Genomic DNA, 19,933 nt, shown 5'->3' with positions numbered 1-19,933 from the left:
CTAGCACTGGGAAAGTGGAGGCAGGGGAAGTAGAAGTTTACCGTTAGCCTTGAATACGGAGTGAGTTTGAAGTCAGCCCAGTCTACACGACACCCTGTCTCAAAAAACCAAAGCAAAGCAAAGCCCTAGCTTGCCTTAAGGAATCACAAGTCTTAGGTATGTTGGGTTTGGCTTTTAGTTTCTGTTTTATTGTTTTAGAGAGAGGCAGTGTCTTGCTACTTAGTCCAGGGCTTTGAATGTGCTCTTCTCTTGCCTCAGTCTTCTGAGCGCAGGTATGTACAACTGCACTAACCTAAAGCAAGAGATTTAAATAAAAACAGAGATCGGATACAGTGTAAAGCTTGCTTCTTTTTTTTCAAAGGGGTCCTTGCTCTCTCCCGAAAAGTAGCCATGTCAGAAGAGCCAAGGTCAGAAGAAGCCAGGAGCTGTCGGCTCCACTGGGCACTGGAATTGGAAGTGGCCTCTTCCCTTCAGACCCACACTTCCTCCTTTCTCAAGGTAAACTAGTGCTCTGATGCTCGTTGGCCGCCTCCCTTTGAAAGCTGGGTCCAGGGTGGGAGTGTAGCGAGCCTTCCTAACAGGGACTTGTTGCTGCTTGCTGAAGGCCTCAGTGTCACTCAATGACTGTGTAACTTAGTCTGAGCCTTGGGGACTTTGGAAAGCTGCACTCGGATCTAACTGAGTGGGAGGGACTTAGCTAGTGGGAGGTTGGCTGGAGACACCCTCTGAGGGGCTGCTCCTCCTGTGAAGGGATCCTATCAGGCGCCTGCAGCAAAGGGCCTCCTTATCTCTGGATGACCGTAGCCAGTTCAGGGCAATCTAGATTTTCCTTGTTACGGTGTGTGTGTGTGTGTGTGTGTGTGTGTGTGTGTGTGTGTGTGTGTGTGTAGCATTTAAACTGCATTATCAGGATGGAGAGGAGCGGGTGAGAAGCCAGGCCTTGGGTAGTCCTGGCATTCCATGCCTTCTGGAGAGGTGAGGAAGGAAAAGGAAATGCCACAGCCAGTGATCAAGGCTATTAGTTTTACATGCTCATTGCCTGAGTCATAATAACGCTTAGACGTACACACTGCACCTTCACTTTATAGACAAGGAGGGAGTCGGATGATTTATGGACGGGCCCAAGGTCACAAGGGGAAGCCGAGGTTTCTACCCTGGCAAGGCCTCTTCTGCAGAGTATTGGCTCTCAGCAAGGAGTGGTGGGGTCATGTTTAAAAATCTCCAGGCCATTCCACTATAGCCCTCCACCACAACCAGTGGGGATGGAGTGCTGGTCATCCCCTCCCAGATAGAAAATTAGTTTACTAAGCTGAATGTGGTAGTGTAGGGCTGCCATCCCAGCAGCTGGGAGGCAGAGGAAGTGGGATCAGGAGGTCAGGGCTAGCCTTTGCTACATAGTAAGTTTGAGGCAACCAGGGCTACACCAGACCCTGTCTGGAATGTGGAAGATACACCAGCCTCCTCCTTCTTCTCCTCCTCCTCTTCTTCTTCTTCTTCTTTTGACAGGGTTTCTCTGTGTAGCCTTGGCTGCCCTGGACTCACTTTGTAGGCCAGGATGGCCTCAAACTCACATTAATCTACTTGCCTCTGCCTCCCAAGTCCTGGGATTAAAGGTGTATGCTACCATGCCCAGTTTCACCAGCCTCTTCTTTACTAACTGCCCCACCTGGTACCACTTAGACCCAAAGAAGGTCCCAAAGGCATGTCTTGATCTCTGCCATGGTCTGAGGGAGGTGCAGCAGAGGCAGAATAACTAAACGGAGGCTAAAGAGAGGCCCAAGCAGAGCTGCACAGAGGGGAACGCCACCTCCTCCAACCTCTGCAAGAGTTTTGTTTGTTTGTTTATTTATTTATTTATTGAGACAGGGTCTCATGTAGCCCAGGCTGGCCCCAATTTACCCTGTAGCTGAGGTTGTCCCTGAACTCCTGATGCTCCTGCTTCTACTGCCTTATGACTCTGATGACGCTGATCACAGGCCTGTAACACCATGCCCAACTTACATGGTGCTGGGAATTCAAGCCAGGGCCTCGTGCATTCTGGGTAAGCGTTCCACCCAGTGGTGGACACTCCAGCTCTGTAAGCTTTATGACCACCAGAGGAAGGGAGTTGCCACTGGCAACTGTGCTAGAGATTTCAGATGCTGTTCATCATCAGCTGAAGCACAGGATAACAGCCCATGCCTCCACCGACTCCTTCTGTCTCGAAGGCTGACAGTGCAGAGAGACTTCAGTGTCTGGTACACAGTAATATTTTTGGGGTGAAGCAAGGATATGCTGGAGAAAGAACTCTGGGCATGCTAGAAGAGGGATAAGTGGGGGTGCACGGGGGACTGAATGCCTTTGAAGACACTGTTAATAACTTCAAAGGGAAGCCCGGGTTGGGTTGCTTTAAAAGAATTTCTTGACAGGTGGTGGTGGCGCATGCCTTTAATCCCAGCACTTGGGAGGCAGAGGCAGGTGGGTCTCTGTGAGTTCAAGGCCAGCCTGGTCTACAGTGTGAGGCCAGGACAGCCAAGGCTATACAGAGAAACCCTGTCTCAAAAAACAAAACAAAACCAAACCAAACAGAATTGATTTCTCTCTTTATGTAATCCTATTATTTATTTATTTGTATTTTTTAAAATGTATTTTATGTGTATGAGTGTTTTTTGAAAGCATTTGTTTGTGTACCGTGTGTGCTCCTGCAGAGGCCAGAAGAGGGCATTGGATCCATGGAAAATGGAGTCACAGAGACTGGAAAGCCATCAGGTGGAGCTGGACACTAAACTGGGTCCTGTGCAAGAGCAGCATGTGCTCTTAATCACTGAGATATCTCTCAATATGAGAAAAATAATGAGGATGCCTTTGTTGTTGACATGATTTCAGCAGCAAAGCAAAGCTCGGCTAGGGGTTAGGAAGCCTGAATCCCAACGCTCGGCCTGGCCATATGCCAGCCGCAGGACACCCGAATCTCCTGGAACCTCAATTTCCTTCCCCGTAATGTGGGGTGAGTATATCTGTTCTCTGCCTCTGTTGGCTTTGTGAGAGGACAAGCCCCTTCTAGGACACCCACTCTTGCCTTTGGGAAGCTTGGGTGCAGGTCTCCAAGACCAGGTCTTGGTGGAACTCACCATTTCTTTGTTACATCTGGTGAGACTGGGGATAGAACCCATGCATCTTTGGCAGGCGCTACTGTCTAGCCCTCTCACTTACCAGTTATTTTGAAATTAAACAACTGAAACCAAATCTTTTGTCATGTATGTCTCTTATGAGTGTGTGTGTGTGTGTGTGTGTGTGTGTGTGTGTGTGTTTAGAAACACTCATTTTGAGATCTGGGAACCTTTAAGGAGTAAGGATTACTGCTTTTTCCGCCTGCTCTGGGTATTTACAGTGTGCCCTCAGGCTATGAAAAGCTGAGTTTGCTCCAGATGACAGTCAACTGGAAGCTCTGTCATCGCTGAACCTTGTGCTGCAGGCTGCTGTCTACACTGAGATCCACAGTCACTCTGGACCCCACACTCACTTCACTTTGCCCTTCTCTCCCAGCCGGAAGAATGCTTCTTTAGAAAACATGATCCACAAATATCCTGAATGAACAGAAATAATCGGATTTACAATAGGGAAGGTTGTTGCTTTCCACCCACACTCCAGTGATGAAATCTAAACGGTTTCATCCTTCCTCTGAACACACAGGGGCCAATGGTGCGCGGACTCCTAGTGGGTTGGAGCCTGACACCTTCACAGTCTGAGCCTGGAAGTCTGTTTGGATCCAGTGCCTCTTCCATCCCATGATGCTCTTGGCTAGAGGCAGGTGTGTCAGCCCACACCTAGATAAATTACAAGGGAACAATGGCATTGTCTCCTGCAATTTCACCTGCTCTGTACCATGAACACATGTAAACCACTGTATGAGATTGCTCAATGCTGGCTGACTGGCTCTGTCTCAATTTATAGTGCTCACATTTTTGTGGAAGTTCTTTGGTTTGTGAGACACTTTTAAACATGCCACTGCATCTGAGAAGGCAAAATACTCTGTGATACAGGGTGGGGTAATTGAAGCCTTGCTTGTTTTTGTTTTTGTTTTTGTTTTTGTTTTAATGGGGAGATGACTTCATCTGTAAATTATTAGCCATGCAGCATGAGGACCTGAGTTTGGATCCTCAGCCCCCACATAGAAATCAGGGCTTGGTGACATGGGCTTGCTCTCCCAGGACAGGGGAAGCAGAGACAGCACAGGGAATCCAAGCGCTTGCTCAAAAGCCAGGCCAGCCTGGTTGGCAAGCTAGAGACCAATGAGAGACCCTGTCTCAAAACTCAAGGTGGGTGGTGGCTGAGGATGCACCTCCCGTGCATACTCCTGCACCCACACAAACGCATACCCAACTCACAGAAAGAAAATGAGAACAAAACCTTGGATTTTCATACGTTAAGCACACAAGCAATTATTCATGCTGAAGACTTTTGCGAGATCAACTTACATGAAACTTTTTTCACCTTTTCTCTGCCTTTTTCTCCCTGCTCAGAAACATTTAGACCTACCCTATGGCAATGACTGCAAGCGAGGCTCTGCCCCGTATATCAGGAAAGCACAAATAATTCGGTACAAAAGCAGCCTGGCTCCTGTAGCCTGGCATTAGGGTAAGTATATCTTAAGAAAGTTCTTATGCAGACTTGGCTTCAGGCGATATAACGTCATGGCTGTGTAGCTGTAGCAAGAGAGATTTCTAGGGAGCAAATTAGTGCACAAACGTCTTCTAGCGAAGGCAAGAAATGAATCATGCACCAACCCAAAATAAGGCAAGTTATGCAGTAAATGTTTCATTTATTGGCCTTCCCCTATTACTATTAGGATTAAAAGGCATCTTGTCGATAAAAGGAGTGTCTTTATAGAGCACTGGTGTCTTTTGGAAGCTGCCCTCATCACAGATGCCTAGAGCAGTCTCTATCATCGTAAGAATGTGGGTGATACAGCCCCTAACAAGTGCTTATGTGTCCACACTAGCCCCTGGGTCACGGGTACCATTTTCCCTTTATTACCTGGTTGGGTTGTTTAGCTGAAGCAAGGTGATCACGTCAGGTGCTTTGGAGAGGAGAGGAACACAAGTCTGCTCCTTGGGTTCCGGGGCAGGGCATGGGCCTTGCCCATTCTCCATGTGGAATCTCACCTGGAGAAGAGAGCTTATCAGTCTGCTGTGTCCTGCCCACACAGGCTCCTGCCAGAGCTGAAAATCCTTGCGTGGCTTTAAAGTTTCTGTGTCTGTGTTGACACTCTTGTGACATGATGCATGTGTGGAAGTCAGGTGACAACTCTTAGGAATTGGTTTTCTCCATCGGACATGTAGGTTCCGGAGTTTGAACTCAAGTTGTCAGGCTTGGTTAAACCATTCTATCTGTCTGTCTGTCTATCTATCTATTAATCATCTATCTATCTATCTATCTATCTATCTATCTATCTATCTATCATCTATCTATTGTCTATCTATCCATTGTCTATTTATCTGTCTGTCTGTCTGTCTGTCTATCTCTTATAAGTTAGGTCTTATGTATCTTGGACTTATCTTAAGCTCACTATTTAGCACAAGATGACCTTGAACTTTTGACTGTCCACTCTCCACATCATGAATGTTGGGATTCAAGAGTCACACCGTCACTTCTGACTGATGTAGTGATACGGGTTGAACCCAGGTCTCCCTGCATGCTAGGCAAGCACTCTACAAACTAAGCTGCCCCTGAGCCCAGGTGTCTGTTCCAGTGTTGGCTAAGGGAGGCGCTTTCCTTTCCTGAACGTCGAAATGAATGCTCATCACCTACACAGGACAAAAAGCAAACAGAAAAAAAAAATTCTCAGTGGAATCTGGACTTTGGCTTCTAAACATTCCCTTATTTTATAGCTTCCTTGTGTTTTCAGATGCTTTTTCCCCCTCAGTCAGCACACTCCCTGTCAAGATAAGTCCAACACAGTGGGTGACAAGTCATCCATCTTGGAGTCTGGATCTGTAAAGGGAAATCCCACAGGAACAGAAATGCATGTGCACATGCCAGCGCGCGCGCACACACACACACGTCTCATGCATGCATAAGCTGATGTCAAGGGTACTTGAATATATTTAGCTAGTGATTGGAGGAGGTGAGTGTTACCACCATCATGGAGGTCCTGCTTTCAGAAGGTGTAAGCCAACCGCCCTTGAATTCCCACTATCACAAAGCCAGCCTCTTAGCATGGCTTGTCATCTCTGTTGGGGTGTTGTGAAGCTTTTGGTAATGACTGGAGCGTGAGAGAAAACTATAGACTCATGGGCTCCTTTGAATATTAAAAAGCCCACGAGAAAATATCCACACCTCAAGTCCAGGTGATGCGGGACAAAGAGGCCACAGGTAACATGGCTTATGGTCAATCTATTATTGCAGTTCCCGCATTTCAGGGGTCACACCACCAGCCCCCTCCAAGGGCCTAGAGCGTGGCCGACATGATAGGCAGCAGCCATCTTTTCACCCTCACAGTTAGAAACCACACCCACCCTCCCAGGTATCCTATTTATTTACGATGCATTTATTTATGTAGATGTACTTCATATGTAAGGCTCTTCACATACAAACGTGGCTATTCTACCATTCACCCTGTAGATCAATCAGGCTTCTGCTTCCTGGGGGCAAAGATGGCAGACTTGAGTCACTTCTGGCTAGCTTGTCTCCTAAGTCTTAAGGCGACCTGGAACACGGACCCACTGGGAGAGAGTGCGTGGAAGGAAGGTCACAGGCTAGACCAAGCAGCCAGCAGCAAGGGCAAAGAGAAAGGGAGGCTGCAGAATGGCCTGGAACTTGGGGACTTGGGAGCGCCCAGAAAGGGGTTTTGAAAGATGAAAGGACCTCTTCCCCGTGCATCCTGCCCACTCCCACACACAGAGAAGGATGTCCACATGCCTTGCAAAGCTCAGCCAACAGTAGACCCAGTCTGGTGTCTCTCTTGTGGTTTAGCATCTTTGCCATTTGGTCAGAATTAGGCCACTTAAGAGTCATCAGGGCATAAAGAGACGGTACCTCAACACTCGGACACAAACCAACTGGTGCTTAAAGAGTTCTTGCCAAATCTATAAACTACAGATGTTCACGATGGGCCCCTCTGACATCTTTATATATGTTTTTATCTTGCTTCCTGTCAGTGGCATTCCTTCCCTTGTCCCCTCCCCTGCCCATCCGGGTACCACCATAGGCACCAATAGACACTGGAGGTCAATGGAGTCCTTGCTGCTCTCCCCGCAAGCCTTTTTATAGCACCAAACGATGACATTAAATGTGGCACATGGGCTGCCATGGAATAACTTTTAATTGTTTAATTAAGTTGGAGATTTAAGGGAAGATTCAAAGGTTCCCCTAGAATGAGAAAAATAGGCCAAGCCAGACTAGATGAGGACACTGGCCGCTGGAGAAAGCCCTTCGTATTTTATTTACACACGGTAAAAACGCAGTATGTTAAAAGCAGGGACACTTAACTATTTCAATTCAGCATATATCATAAGCTCTTATACAGTCAGTCCCATAAGGGACACAGAGGAGCCCCAATACTCAACTTGATTAAGATCAGGGTTAAACTAAAATACATACAGAACCCAAAACCATCCTAAGGGACAAAGGATTGGTCACAGAACAGACTTACTATAAAAGTGTTCATAATGCCAACAAGAACTTCCTCCCCGGCCCGCAACAGGCCTTGGCATAGTCTACACTGTACAGGGGCCAACTTGTGTACAAGACGTGTACAGGGGGCAATTAGCAAGTGTGTAAAGCTGTGGCCATTTGCCTAGGTGCACAATCCAAAGGCAACCAGTGGAGAGACCCCGGAAGGGGACGCCTCAGCCCTCCGTACACAGATGCAAGACTGGGCTGCATCTCTTGCTTGGTGTTTTTACTTGGCGTCTTGAAATATTCCCCTTTTCGTCTCCACTCTCCCTCCTAGACACTGTGCCGTCTTATTTATTTATGAAGTCTGAAGGTTAGCCTACCTGCTGAGACTAATTAGCCTCTGCTTTGTGTCCCATGCAATGCGTCCGATGAAATGTACACATTTGTTTTGCTTTCTTTTTTTCTTTTCCAGGCTCTCTCTCCCTTCACTTCTGGTTTCTGATGAATATGAAAGTTGGGGGGTGGAGGGGGGGTGGGATGGCAATTCTCACAGGCCTCCTGCACCCCAAGCTTATTTTGCCTGAATCTTCTGCTTTAGTGTGCAAATGTGCTTGGTGTTTTTTTTTTTTCTTCTCCCAGTGCAAGGGAATTCATTGGCCTTGTCAATCTCGGTATCGTTATTTTCAGTTGTCTTCTTTCTGAGGCCTTCTCTTGTAGAACAGTTTTGTTGAAACCTCAAACTCTCTAAATATTACACAGTAAACTGGTTGCTTTTGGAAATCTACCACAGATGAGCTCTTTAAACAGAAGGGTGAGCAAATTTAATACCTTGTGGGCCCTAGAATAACATCACACCTAATAGTGCGTTGCCAGTTGCAACTGATTCATTATTTCTTTTCTGATGTTTTTCCTTCCGGGTTCACTGGACTTCCCAGCCCACTTCTCATTGGATACTGGAAAGGACAGGCCTTCCTGACTCTACAATCCAGCAAGACTTTCTTCTCCTTTAACATCATTTTCTTCCTCATTTCACAGCAAATCAGTTTGCCCTCGCTGGAGCCCAATAATCAACAAATACCTGTCTCAAACAGTAGGCTGGCCACCTCCTCCCGGAAGGAAGGGCTTCCAGGCCAGTCAGGGCCTCTGGGCATTTCATCTCAGGCCCCCTTGGAGAAAAACTACAGTCCCACTCATCCCCAGGGCGTGGTGAACTTTCACTTTTATTTTCCCTGGAGCTGTTAACGCCCAAACTTTTCACCTCCAAAGTTAGTAAGTACTTGGATCCTACATCACTTCCTACTTCCAACGTCAGTTAAAAAAAAAAACACAAAACTTCACATTTCCCTTAAGGATATTTTAGTACCCCAGACACACTTAAAGTATTTGTCTTTTTGGGCATAACGCCTTCCTGGTATATTTAATGAGTGGGACTTTACATTTAATGACATGATTCACTGTCATTAAACAAAACAGGGAGGGAGCCGCTGTGGGTTAGCCTCCCTGGTTGTGCATGGCTCACCTCTCCGCTTCCCAAGGCTCTCTCAGAGTAGTGGGGCGAGCCTTCCTTGGGACCAGCTGTGCCCCATCCCGCCCCAGGGAGGCCGACTTCACTGAGGGATTAACCACTGAGCACCCCGTCCTCACCTCGCACAGTCCTCCCCTCCAGGCCCCCGTCTTCAAGACTTCTTGCTAACACTTTTTCAGGGCCTCTCCCCATCCCCGCCCCCGAAGTGGGCTTTCCTTCCGCCTTCCCCGGCTCAGATTCCGGACTCGGTTGCCACCCCCTTCCCCTCCTCTCCCGGTCCGCATTGTCTTTCCGAACCCGCCCCCTCCAGGAGCGAGGCCCGCACCGTCCGGGCGCCCGGCTCGCGCACTGCGCACAGGCCGCACCCCGCGCGCCTCCCGCGGTCCCGGCCCGCCCCGCTCCCTCTCCCGGCGCCCAAAGGATCATTGTTGGCCGCCCCCGCCCCGCCCACCCCGGCTGTTTATTTATGCACACGTCACCGGGCAGGCCCCGCCCCCTGGCATCTCATTAAGGCGAGTGTGTTCCTCTCGCCCTGTCAATAATCTCCGCTCCCAGACTACTCCGTTCCTCCGGATTTCGATCCCCCTTTTTCTATCTGTCAATCAGCGCCGCCTTTGAACTGAAAAGCTCAGTCTAACTTCAACTCACTCAAATCCGAGCGGCACGAGCTCCTTCGGTGTCTTCGGCTTCCCCCCCCTTTGCTCTTATATCTGACTTGTTGTTGTTGTTTTTTTTTTAAACCCCCCTTTTTTATTTATTATTTTTTTGCACATTGATCGGATCCTTGGGAACGAGAGAAAAAAGAAACCCAAACTCACGCGTGCAGATCTCCCCCCTTCCCCTCCCCTCCTCCCTCTTTTCCCCTCCCCAGGAGAGAAAGACCCCAAAGCAGGAAAAAAAAAGTTAACCTTGGACTCGTCTTTTTCTTGCAATATTTTTGGGGGGCTCGCAAAACTTTTTTTTTCTTTTTTGCTTTTCTTCCTCCTTCATTTTTCTTCCAAAATTGCTGCTGGTGGGTGAAAAAAAAAATGCCGCAGCTGAACGGCGGTGGAGGAGATGACCTAGGCGCTAACGACGAACTGATCTCCTTCAAAGACGAGGGCGAGCAGGAGGAGAAGAACTCGGAAAACTCCTCGGCGGAGAGGGATTTAGCCGATGTCAAGTCGTCGCTGGTCAATGAATCAGAGACGAATCAAAACAGCTCCTCCGATTCCGAGGTAGGAAGAGCCCCTCGGGCTGGCGGGGTTGTTCCAGTCGGTTCCCGGGCTAGGAGACTGGGGCTGGAAGGCGAGGCGGGTCGGGGCGGCGGGCGGCGGGCGGCGGGCGGCGCGGACGGTTGCCGGGGCTGCCGACTGCAAAAACTTGTAACCGTGTTTTTCTGCACCCCTTTCCCTGCCGGCCCTCCTTCCCTCGCACCCCCTCGGCGCGGCTATCGCCCCTCGCCCTCCTCACCTCGCCCCTCCGGGAAGGCGGAAAGACGGCCTCCGCCTCGCTCCGAAAGTTTCCGAGATAAATCCCGGGAAAGTTTGGAAGAAGGTGAGTGCGCCCCGCGCGCCCCCAAAACCAAGCGATCGCGTTCCCCCCCTCCCCGGGGTCGGCCTGGAGGGTGCCCTCGCCCCACTCCCTACCCACCCTACCCGAGTTTCCGCGCCGGCCCGGCCCCGGGGACGCGCGCGGGCCCTCGGGGGGACACTTGCTAAAAAGTTTCTCCCGCTCTCTCCCGCGCCGCGCGGCCGCCGCCGTCCCCTCCGCCGCCCCGCCATGTTAGCGGCCAAGAGGCAAGATGGAGGGCTCTTTAAGGGGCCACCGTATCCCGGCTACCCCTTCATCATGATCCCCGACCTGACGAGCCCCTACCTCCCCAACGGATCGCTCTCGCCCACCGCCCGAACCGTAAGTGCCACCGCGCTCCCCGCCCTGCCCGCCTGCCGGCCCCGCATGCCCTGCCCCTCCCCCGCCCCGCCCCTCCCCCCTCCCCTCCCCCCCTCGCGGCCCGAACTCTCCAAACTTTTTCTCTGCCTTTTGTGGACTGGGTTTGTTTGCGCTTCGCCATGTTCTGGCTTTTCTTGTGCTTGCCTCGCGATTCGGGGAGCCTTTTCTTTCCCAGGCAGGGCTCTTTTGGGGTAGTGGAGTGCCAGTCTGAAGTTTTAATTTTTCTTTCTTTTTTTTTTTTCTTTTCTTCCTTCCTTCCTTTCTCCCTTTTCTTTCTTTCCTTTTTTTTCCCCCTTTAAGCTCTGGTTTCCCCCTCCCCCCTTGCTGGTGGTGTTTGTTTCTTGTCCCTGGGAAGAGGACTGTGTGGCTCTTTCTTCTCCCTCTCTTCCTTCCCTCTTCTGTGCGTCTTGGGCTTTCCCCAGATTAACCCTTTGACTGCTGGCTGGGAGGCCCGGCCGGGCCGCGCGGGTTCCCGGTGCCGTAGGCTCCTGGCGCTGCGGTGCTGAGCGCGCAGTCTCGGTCCTGCGGAAGCGTCCAGCTTTGGCTCCAGCCAGTCATTTCTGTAGCTTTCTAGTGGTGATCGCAGGCCAGTGGGCCTCTTGGCCCCTTCTTCCACGGGAAGGTCACTCTTGCCAGGCTTGGTTTCCTCGCAGGCCCGGGGCCCTGGGCGCCCTTTTTCTCTGCAGAACTGGCAGGGCTTGGCTGCCCCACGCTGCTAGCTGAGAGTTGTGCGTGGTGGGAAGGCCCGTGTGGCCCGACTTCTGGGTTTGTGCGTAGTCAGGATGGCCTGTTTTGAGTGGACTTTCGTGTAAAGGGAAATTCGGTGCCTTCGGATGGGATATTGAGGCCTTCCTTTCCCTGACCAATTTACTGTGGGCCTCTGGGGCAGGGACAGAAGCCAGGGTGAGCGCTTTCAAGGTGTTAGAGGGGATGCCTCCCTTTCTTGGGCTCGGCCACCCAGCTTTGGGGGCCCCAGGCAGCGCGGGGTGCCGGGCTCCCCGTGGCGCACCTCCCACACCCACCACAGACATTTGTTCCTACTCAATCTCTCCCCGCCGCCCCCCCCCCCCCCCCCGGGCCTCTGCCTCCTACCCTCACAGTGCCCCCTGCCTCCCCCCCCCCCCCCCTTTAAGCCTGGATTTCGAATCTCTAGATGCACTTGGAGCGTTTGTACCCGGCTACCCGGGGTTGTCACTTTGCACTTCTGGCCGCAGTCCCCACCTCGTGTTTACACACACTAGTTTTGTTTTTTCTTTTTTGCTCATTCAAGGTGGCAATCTGAAATAATGTGCCCACTATTGAGCAGTGCTGGGATTGGATCAGTCAGATCTACAAGTGTTTTTAAGCATTAAAATATTAACTATCAGGTTTGACTTGTTCCCCCCCCCCCCCCCCCCCCCCCGCCACCCGCTCTAGCAGGATAGCAGGAGCACGCTAGACCAGTAATTTTGTTTTTCTGTTTTTGTTTTGTTTTTTAAACAATGCCTAGGAAAGAAACAGTCACACACCCCTCCCCTTCACCGGTGCCTTCCGTGGAAGCCGGGATAGAGAGAGGGTACGGCTCATCTCGTCCAGCAGGGCCCGCGCTTTCCGGAGGCTGCTGGGCGGCCTCTGAAGCGGCGCCCGCTGTTTTTCTTGGTAGCTAGTGGGATCTTAAAGAACCGGTGTTTTAGCAAACTGGGCCCAGCAACATTCCAAAGTAATCCTGGGAGTTTCCTCCATCCCCAACCCCTCAGAGCGCACTTCTTCGCTTTATTTTTAAAATCCACTTTGCCACCCGAAAGACCATCTGAATATTGAGCTTGTTGGCTTTCTTGACGCTTTTCAAACTGCACGTCCGTGACCGCTGGTGGTCTTGCCACGCAACACCACCGCTTCAAACCCACACAGTTGTGTTGTGCTGTAATTAGGAAACAGGGAAATTGTTAAAGGCAAATAAATGATTTCCCGGTGAGATAAGGAAGGTTCCCAACCCAAGGCCCCCTTTGTGGGCTTTGTAGGAATAGACAGCGTCTAGTTATTTTAATTGTGGACCTAGCGGGTGGCCTTGTGCTGTGACATCAGATCGACTCAGAGAAAGCATTTCTGGACCCAGTAGGCTGTTAGTATTTGCGTGTCAAACATCAGCAGACATTTTTGTGCACACTGGCTCTATTCACTCTTTTCCTTTCCCTTACCTGGGTAAGTCTGTGTGCTCCGAAATTGCGGTTATTTATTTAGGCTGTTGAGTGAAGCCTTGGCAGGGAGCTGAGAGGCGGGAGTGTGTCCCTCTAGACGCCTTTGGACGCTGGGGCCAGCTTGCCATTCCAGATTCGATACAGCCCGGGGTGGAACCCACAGGCAAGCCAGCGGTCCGGGCTCTGAGATTCTCAGGGCTTCATAGAGTCTGGTTTTGAGTGTGAGTTGTAAAGACAAATTAGGGTAAGCTCATTCATTCTCTTCCGCTCCTCCTGGCTGGATGCTTTTTTGCTGTATTTTCTGTTACTTGTGACCAGTGCCGGCCGTTGGCTGAATCCTTTGAAAATAGACTCTCTGGAACCCTGGTTTCTGCTTTTCGGCTTAAGAATGTAAAGAGTTAAGGAGTTATCATTAACTCGGCTTTTTGATGAATAACGCATCACCTCTAGAACAATCTTTTAATTGCCCAAGAGCCTGTAAAGCATGATAGTAATGATTTTACTTTAAAACGACAAAGATTTCCTCAGAACATTAATTTAATCTTTGATACATTAATAGAAATGGCTTATGAAGAGGGTACATTCAGATAGAAAATTACATTAAAGAGAAGTCTAGTCAAGGAGATGGACGGGCTTCTAGAAGGGCTGGAAGTGCCAAGATCAGGGTTCTGGAAACTTTGTGTTCTAGAGAATATTGTAACGATAGTAAAGTCGCCAGGAAGGGCTAGATCTACTTTTCTTTCCATTTTTACTTTCTAGCATGCAAGAAATAGGGCCGAAGTGGTAGGAGTTGCCATGGGTGTGAGATTTCACTTTAAGGGTATTCTCGCACACGGCTTCATCCACACAAGTTGTTTGCTTTTCAGTGGAGCTGTTTGCTACTAGGTTGAGCAGATAACTAAGCAGCGTCCTGAGTTCATGTGTGAACGTGGAATGGAACATGTAAAGGAAACCAAGAGGAAGCCTGTTCATTGGGGTTTTATTTAGCCCGGCAGCCTCTTTTTTTTTTTTTTTTTCTGGCATGCCGAAAAATGGATGTTTTTCCACCTTACTCAAACAAAATAATCCTTCCTGACACAAGAGATTGAGGCCCTGGAGTGTGAAGGGTTAATGTTGGACCTTCCCTGTTGTCTTCCCACCCCCCACCTTCACCCCTGATTGTTTTGACAACACTTTTCAAAGTGTGACATTCCAAGCCCCTCCATAACAATGTAATATTACTGTAATTACACAGGTCATTACATTTTAAATGGAGAACAATAAAATGCTTATCGCCTTGAAAAGGAACAGGTGCTCCCAGCCTTCGTTAGTATCAATGCTAATTGTTTTCATCTCTTTCAGAAACATTTATGGTAGACATGTTTAGATTTTAATCTCAATACAGCGAGTCTCCTGTGCTAATCTTTATAAGTTAGGGTTTAATGTCTGGGTTCAGCATCCACCCAGTAAGTAATATTTTGATGATTATAAATTTAATATGCTAGTGCTTTGCAGTTTGAGTATTCTGTCTTCATCAAGGAGAAGCGGTTTGGGGAGACTTTGCTCCTGCTTTGGGGAAGGCGGCTCTGGCTGCTGCTCATGCTGGTTCTTGAGTTTTCTGACCCGATTTTCCTTTTCCTGAGAGGGATTGCTTTGGGAGTTGCTGCTGGCATCGAGCTGTGGAAAAGTTACAGGAAGGTTTCCCGGAGTGACATCAAGAATGCTGCTCCCTCTGTTAGTGGCGCAGGATGGCTGCAACTCTGTACGCCATTAAAAAAAAAGGGGGGGGGTTGCTATAGAGAAAATGCCAGAGAACTGACATTTAATGGTTATACTAGAGGCTGCACTTTTTACGATTAGGGTGGAAGTCTTTTCACGATCTGAGTACCTTCTCCCACCGGACGAGGAGCTCAGGTGCTTACGGAAGGAAAAGGTGCATGCCACTGTCTGAGGAGTGGCCTTCCTCAGCCACACAGTGCACAGTGGGCAGGGGAGAAGGCGCTGGGGAGGGTTCTGGGTTTGGTCAGATGTTGCACTACAGGGGCTCCCGAATCACATTAAAATGCGCTGTAGAGAAAGGACAGCTGCAAATTTTTGTGTGGACTCGTGTTTAGGACCGTGACTAAAAACTCCCGAGGACCTTTCCCCCAGCTGTCTGGAAGTTATGTGGAAGTTGGTTTATTGGCAGTTAAGTATGGGACAACCTGAATTTAGCAGATTCTTTCTCCAACACAGGAAGTAGATGACATTGTACTGGGGGCAGGGAGGAGACTAGACAGAGAATGATTTACTCCCTTAAAAAAACAATCTTGAAGTTGCTAAATAAATAAGCTTCCAAGGAAGTAGGTGTTAGCTCCTTAGTCTTGGTGGGAGTAGAATTTGATGATATCTTTGACCACATTTATAACTCTGCCAAACATTTCAGCATTATGAAAAGGACTGACCAAGAATCTCCAGGGTTTTATTTTGGAGGGGTGTGTGTGTGTGTGTGTGTGTGTGTGTGTGGTGTATGTGTATGTGTGTGTGGTATGTAGTGTGTGATGTGTGTGTGTTTCTTTAGTGAGTAGATACTGGCAATCAAGCAAGTTAATCTTCAACTTGCATTTATAATTGAGCACATTTGTGAAGGAAATGGTTAATTTTACAACCAAAGGCAAACTTGCACCTCAACAGGGCTGCTGAAAGAAATGTGCCCCAGTCCTTTGCTGGCAAGCTCCTTGAGTCATAAATCCACAGGCTTTATTTGCAGCCCATAACACTTATGAATGTTAAGATATTTGACGCCACATTGCCCTTATGATATTCAAGGTCCGCAGACGTTGGCGGTAGCTCAAATTTCTCTCACTAATTATAAGCGATGAGATGGGGGGAGTGTGCATCTCGAAAGCTGTCCCCTCTGCTCCACCGGACACCTCTGCAGTCCCAGCCGACTGAGACAGGCACCCCCTTTCTTTTGGCAACGGACCTGTTCTCTCCTCTTGGCTATTGTTATACACATTTATAAAAGAGCACTTTGAGGGATGGGGACTCAAGTTGCTTGGGGTGTTTGCATGTTTCTCCTTTTCTTCTGTCCCCCCTTTCCTCTCTTAATCCCCTTCTCTTTTCCTTGAGACCACTTTGCCTATATTGTGTGTATTTATCACAGTACTTAAAGAAACCTGATATGGGGGAACGTACTTTAATTTAAAAGATGTTCCACTGAGCTAGATGGGGAAATATACACATGACATAGTGCTGCAGTTAATATAAAGGATTAAAAAAAAAAAGGTGAGGTACAGTGAAGGAAGCCGATGCAAAGAATTTAATGGAGAGGCAACCAAACAAAACAACGCATAGCAGGTTTATGTTGGGACGGCGGGGTTTGGGGTGCACACTAAGCTGTGGAAACTGTATTCAGCCAGAGGTGCAGAATGAGTGTTTGACGGAGAAGCACTGAAGGGAGGTAGTGGTGGAGGGGGGAAGATGGGCCTCCACCAGGAATGACTTCTTGTTGTGAGGGACAGGAGGACAGTGGGAGGCACCCTTAAAAACTATATGACTTTTGCTGTGGAGGTAAAGACTGGCTGCAATCCTGTCTTTACCCAGAGTGTTCTATCTGGCAACCAATGTGTTTCCTATCAGGTTGTCCCTAGGCATCTGGAGCTGGGGAGTCTGGCTGGAGCATTATCTGAAGTCCAGACCCAGCTGTGAGAGAGGTTTTAACTTAGTTTTAAAGAGTGGATTGTTTTGGTGAACATTTGTCGAAGTGGATCACACAGTGCTGCTGTTGCTGCTGCTGCTGCTGGTGTGTGTGTGTGTGTGTGTGTGTGTGTGTGTGTAGGGTGAGAAGCAAATGTTGAGACACACAACAAGGCTAGCAGATGGCTCTACCATTTCTTAGGCAAATGCTTTTCCCTCCAACACAACCCAAACTTAAAGACCCCGGCTGGAAGGTTTTATTTTCTAATCAATGGAATGTAGAAACTTACTAGCCCTTAGGGATGTGTGAATCCCTTAACAGCTCATTACAAAGACTGGGCTGTGGGATCTTTGAAGGGGTTATCAGGCGCGGTGTTCCTCACTTTTCCCAGGATAGGTTTTTCTTCCTTAGGCACATCTGATTTTGTGTGGGTAATTCAGCCTGTTCTATATTCTTTTTTTTTTTTTGTCATGAAGTGGCCCCAGACAGTTCATGCTGCAGTGAGGGAAAACATGGCTATTAGTGATATCAGCTCTGAAGGAGTTAACAATGGCCTGCCAAAGTTTGGCATCATGAAAATAAATGTGAGGCCTGGTAGGCATTAGCAGGGCCCGGCACATTTACAGAGCTTAATTAGTACGAACTGTAATTGTTCATGGTCTGCCAGAAGTAGTAAGATTCAGAAAGTGGAGTCCCTCTCTTGCAGTCTCGAGTTGAAAACCGATAAATCACTTGCATATTTGTGTAGTGATTCAAATGGAGCTAAGACCTCTCCCATCCCAACATGTGGTAAATTGTAAAGTCAATGAATTGCAGATGTAGGCTACAGTGAGATCCTCTACGAAAATGCACAGTGAATGGGAAAGAGTGATGCTATAAATATTTACTGAGAAGATAACTAGGTTCCCCCGTGCTGGGCCAATTATGATGTACTAAATATATTAGTAAAAAAATGCTTAAAAAAATTGAGAGGATCCATGTGGGTCTTTGGGTGGGTTTGTTTGTTTTAGAAAGTGAAATAAGAGGCCCAGTGTTATTGTCATGTCAGTTTTATTGAGCTGGAGGAATCGCAACGGCATACCCAGGGAAGGACACATGAAGTCCACATTAATGCAAATTAATTCGTTATGAGTTGTAACTCTGGGACTGCTAAGTGGAATAAGGACGGGGCATTGTCCAGAGGGTGCTCTGCAGCAAGTGTTACTGAAAACTGCTGCGTTAAGGAAGTGGCTCAGCACTTCAGCCCACGTGCCCCTGCGAGCTAGAAATGTGCTCCAGCTTCACTGCCAGATGAAGAACTTTAATTATGTTTTGATGTTTAAAGAACACCAACTAGTCTTTCCTCAAAAGCCAGCCCAGAAAAGCCTACAGCCATCAGCACCAAGCTCAGCCCCTGCTTGTCTGCCAGGGATTGTAGCTTGAGCAGGAGAACAATGAAGGAGCATCCCCCAGTAGAGATGTAGGGAAAACTTTCTTGAAGCGATTCTCCCTCCCCCTCCCCCCTTTCTTCTTCTTCTTCTTCTTTTTTTTTTTTTTTTAGAGGATTTTGGTCTCAGGCAATGTTGCAAGTCAATACTTCTTTCCCCAAATGTGAGTAGGTGGATGTGTGTGGAAGCTGTAAAAGTTAACGATCCAGCTCTGACTCATAGCTCATGGTTTCAGGTTGAGGAAAAGGAAGACAGACAGACAGACAGACAGAAAGAAAGAAAAGGAAAGAAGAAAGAAAGGAAGAGAAAGAAAGAGAAGGACAGACAGAGAGAAAGACATTAACGAGGGTAAATCGACATTTGCTGGAATGGTGAGACAGTGGGAGAGCCAGGTCTCAGGTCTGAGGCATGCGTTCTGTGGCGCGTTGTTTTTTGTTTTGTTTTGTTTGTTTGTTTCTGGTAGAATACCAGGAAGTGAAGAGGCAGTGCCTTTCTTAGATAGTGGATTTAGGATGCTGCAAAGGCTCTTCTCTGTCTGGATCTTCGCAGGACTCTACTAGGCGTCCCTGGTTTGGACCTCCCTCTGAAGTAGGAGGCTTACCTGTTATTTTTTAAGCCTGCAGTATAAAGCTGGGTACAAGTAACTCCAAGTCCTGGGCAAGAGTCTGTTTCCCACTGAATGAAAAGGCTGTCCACACGGGCCTGGGGCTCTGCTGGGGTAGGCTGTGTTTTGTGCCATGGAAATGGCCTGTTTTTGCTGCTTCAGTCCCCCAAGGCAGGGTCTCAGAGATACTGCTAGAAAACACGTTGTCTTTAAAGCTAGCGATGAGGAAAAGGACTTCAAGTAAGAGGATAGAAGGAAATCAAACCAAGACCCAAGAAAACACAAGCTGCTTGGGAAATGGATCTGATATATGTTTATGAGTGTATGTGTGCGTGTGCGTGTGTATGTGTGTGCGTGCATGTGTGTGCATATTTGTTTGTGCATGTGTGTACACACACGGGGTGTGTGCATGCCTGTGTGTGTGTGTGTGTGTGTGTGTGTGTGTGTGTGTGATTCATAAAACTGAAAAATAAGTACACATCCCACCTCATCCCCTCAGTAAACTGGCATAGTTCTCTTCTCCCCACTGGAAGTCTGTTGGTTTGTTTGTGGCTTGGAGCGCGAGGTTCCTGTGGTTGACAAAGGCTGTTTCCTCTTCTGTCCCTGAGTATCTCTGATCTTCAGTATCAGCAGCATCAAATTTAGAGTCAGTGGTAATGACTAGAAATAAAGCCAAAGGAATTGAGATAGGGTAAAATAACTCAGAGTGTTGCAAGCGTGTGCTTAAAACTGCCAGCTCTCCCTGACTCTTCTGGGCAAGGGGGGCGGGGTGGGGGTGGGGGTGGGGAGTCTGGGCATCTGGGTGCTCTAATAAAGAGGGGGGCTTGACTGCTGTGACCTAGGAAGGGAAGGCGTCATTTTGTGGGGCTTCCTAAGGAGGGAAGAAGTGGACGGAGGACCTTGAAGTTGGCTGGCTCCCTTGACTGTCCAAGGGGAGAGGCCTAAGGTCCACCCAGATAGAGAAGCCACAGTGATCTGGGTGAGAAAGTGATCTGGAGCCTTCTAGGTGAC

At 48.6% G+C, this 19,933-nt stretch overlaps 2 protein-coding genes across 8 annotated transcripts in view; one reads left to right on the top strand and one right to left on the bottom strand.

Annotated features, from left to right (window-relative positions):
- The window catches only part of LOC311592312 (uncharacterized protein), a 31,977-nt gene extending 21,823 nt beyond the window's left edge, over positions 1-10,154 (bottom strand). For 2 of the 7 annotated variants that reach the window (XR_014777373.1, XM_084772575.1), the window contains exons 1-2: positions 7,980-9,360; positions 5,017-5,144 (exon numbers count right to left, since the gene is read on the bottom strand). Coding sequence is in view for 1 of the 7 variants with exons in the window: in XM_084772575.1 (XP_084628701.1) it covers positions 5,017-5,132 (116 nt within the window). In the remaining 6 variants the exon portion in view is untranslated. Of the gene's footprint in view, positions 1-177; positions 293-2,509; positions 3,567-5,016; positions 5,145-7,979; positions 9,361-10,032 lie in introns of those variants that run through there. The other 5 variants (XR_014777376.1, XR_014777374.1, XR_014777377.1 and 2 more) reach the window with 5 other exon arrangements.
- TCF7L2 (transcription factor 7 like 2) overlaps positions 9,581-19,933 on the top strand; it is a 190,785-nt gene continuing 180,432 nt past the window's right edge. The window contains 5 exon segments of the mRNA XM_084772574.1: positions 9,581-10,341; positions 10,594-10,809; positions 10,811-10,832; positions 10,835-10,872; positions 10,874-11,017. Coding sequence (XP_084628700.1) covers positions 10,153-10,341; positions 10,594-10,809; positions 10,811-10,832; positions 10,835-10,872; positions 10,874-11,017 — 609 coding nt within the window. The 5' untranslated portion in view covers positions 9,581-10,152.

Source organism: Acomys minous (genome assembly GCF_964271855.1).
Source record: "Acomys minous genome assembly, chromosome: 2".
NCBI classification, from domain to species: domain Eukaryota; kingdom Metazoa; phylum Chordata; class Mammalia; order Rodentia; family Muridae; genus Acomys; species Acomys minous.
The sequence above is the reverse complement of the archived record's forward strand: the minus strand, read 5'-3'. Positions and strand labels throughout refer to the sequence as shown.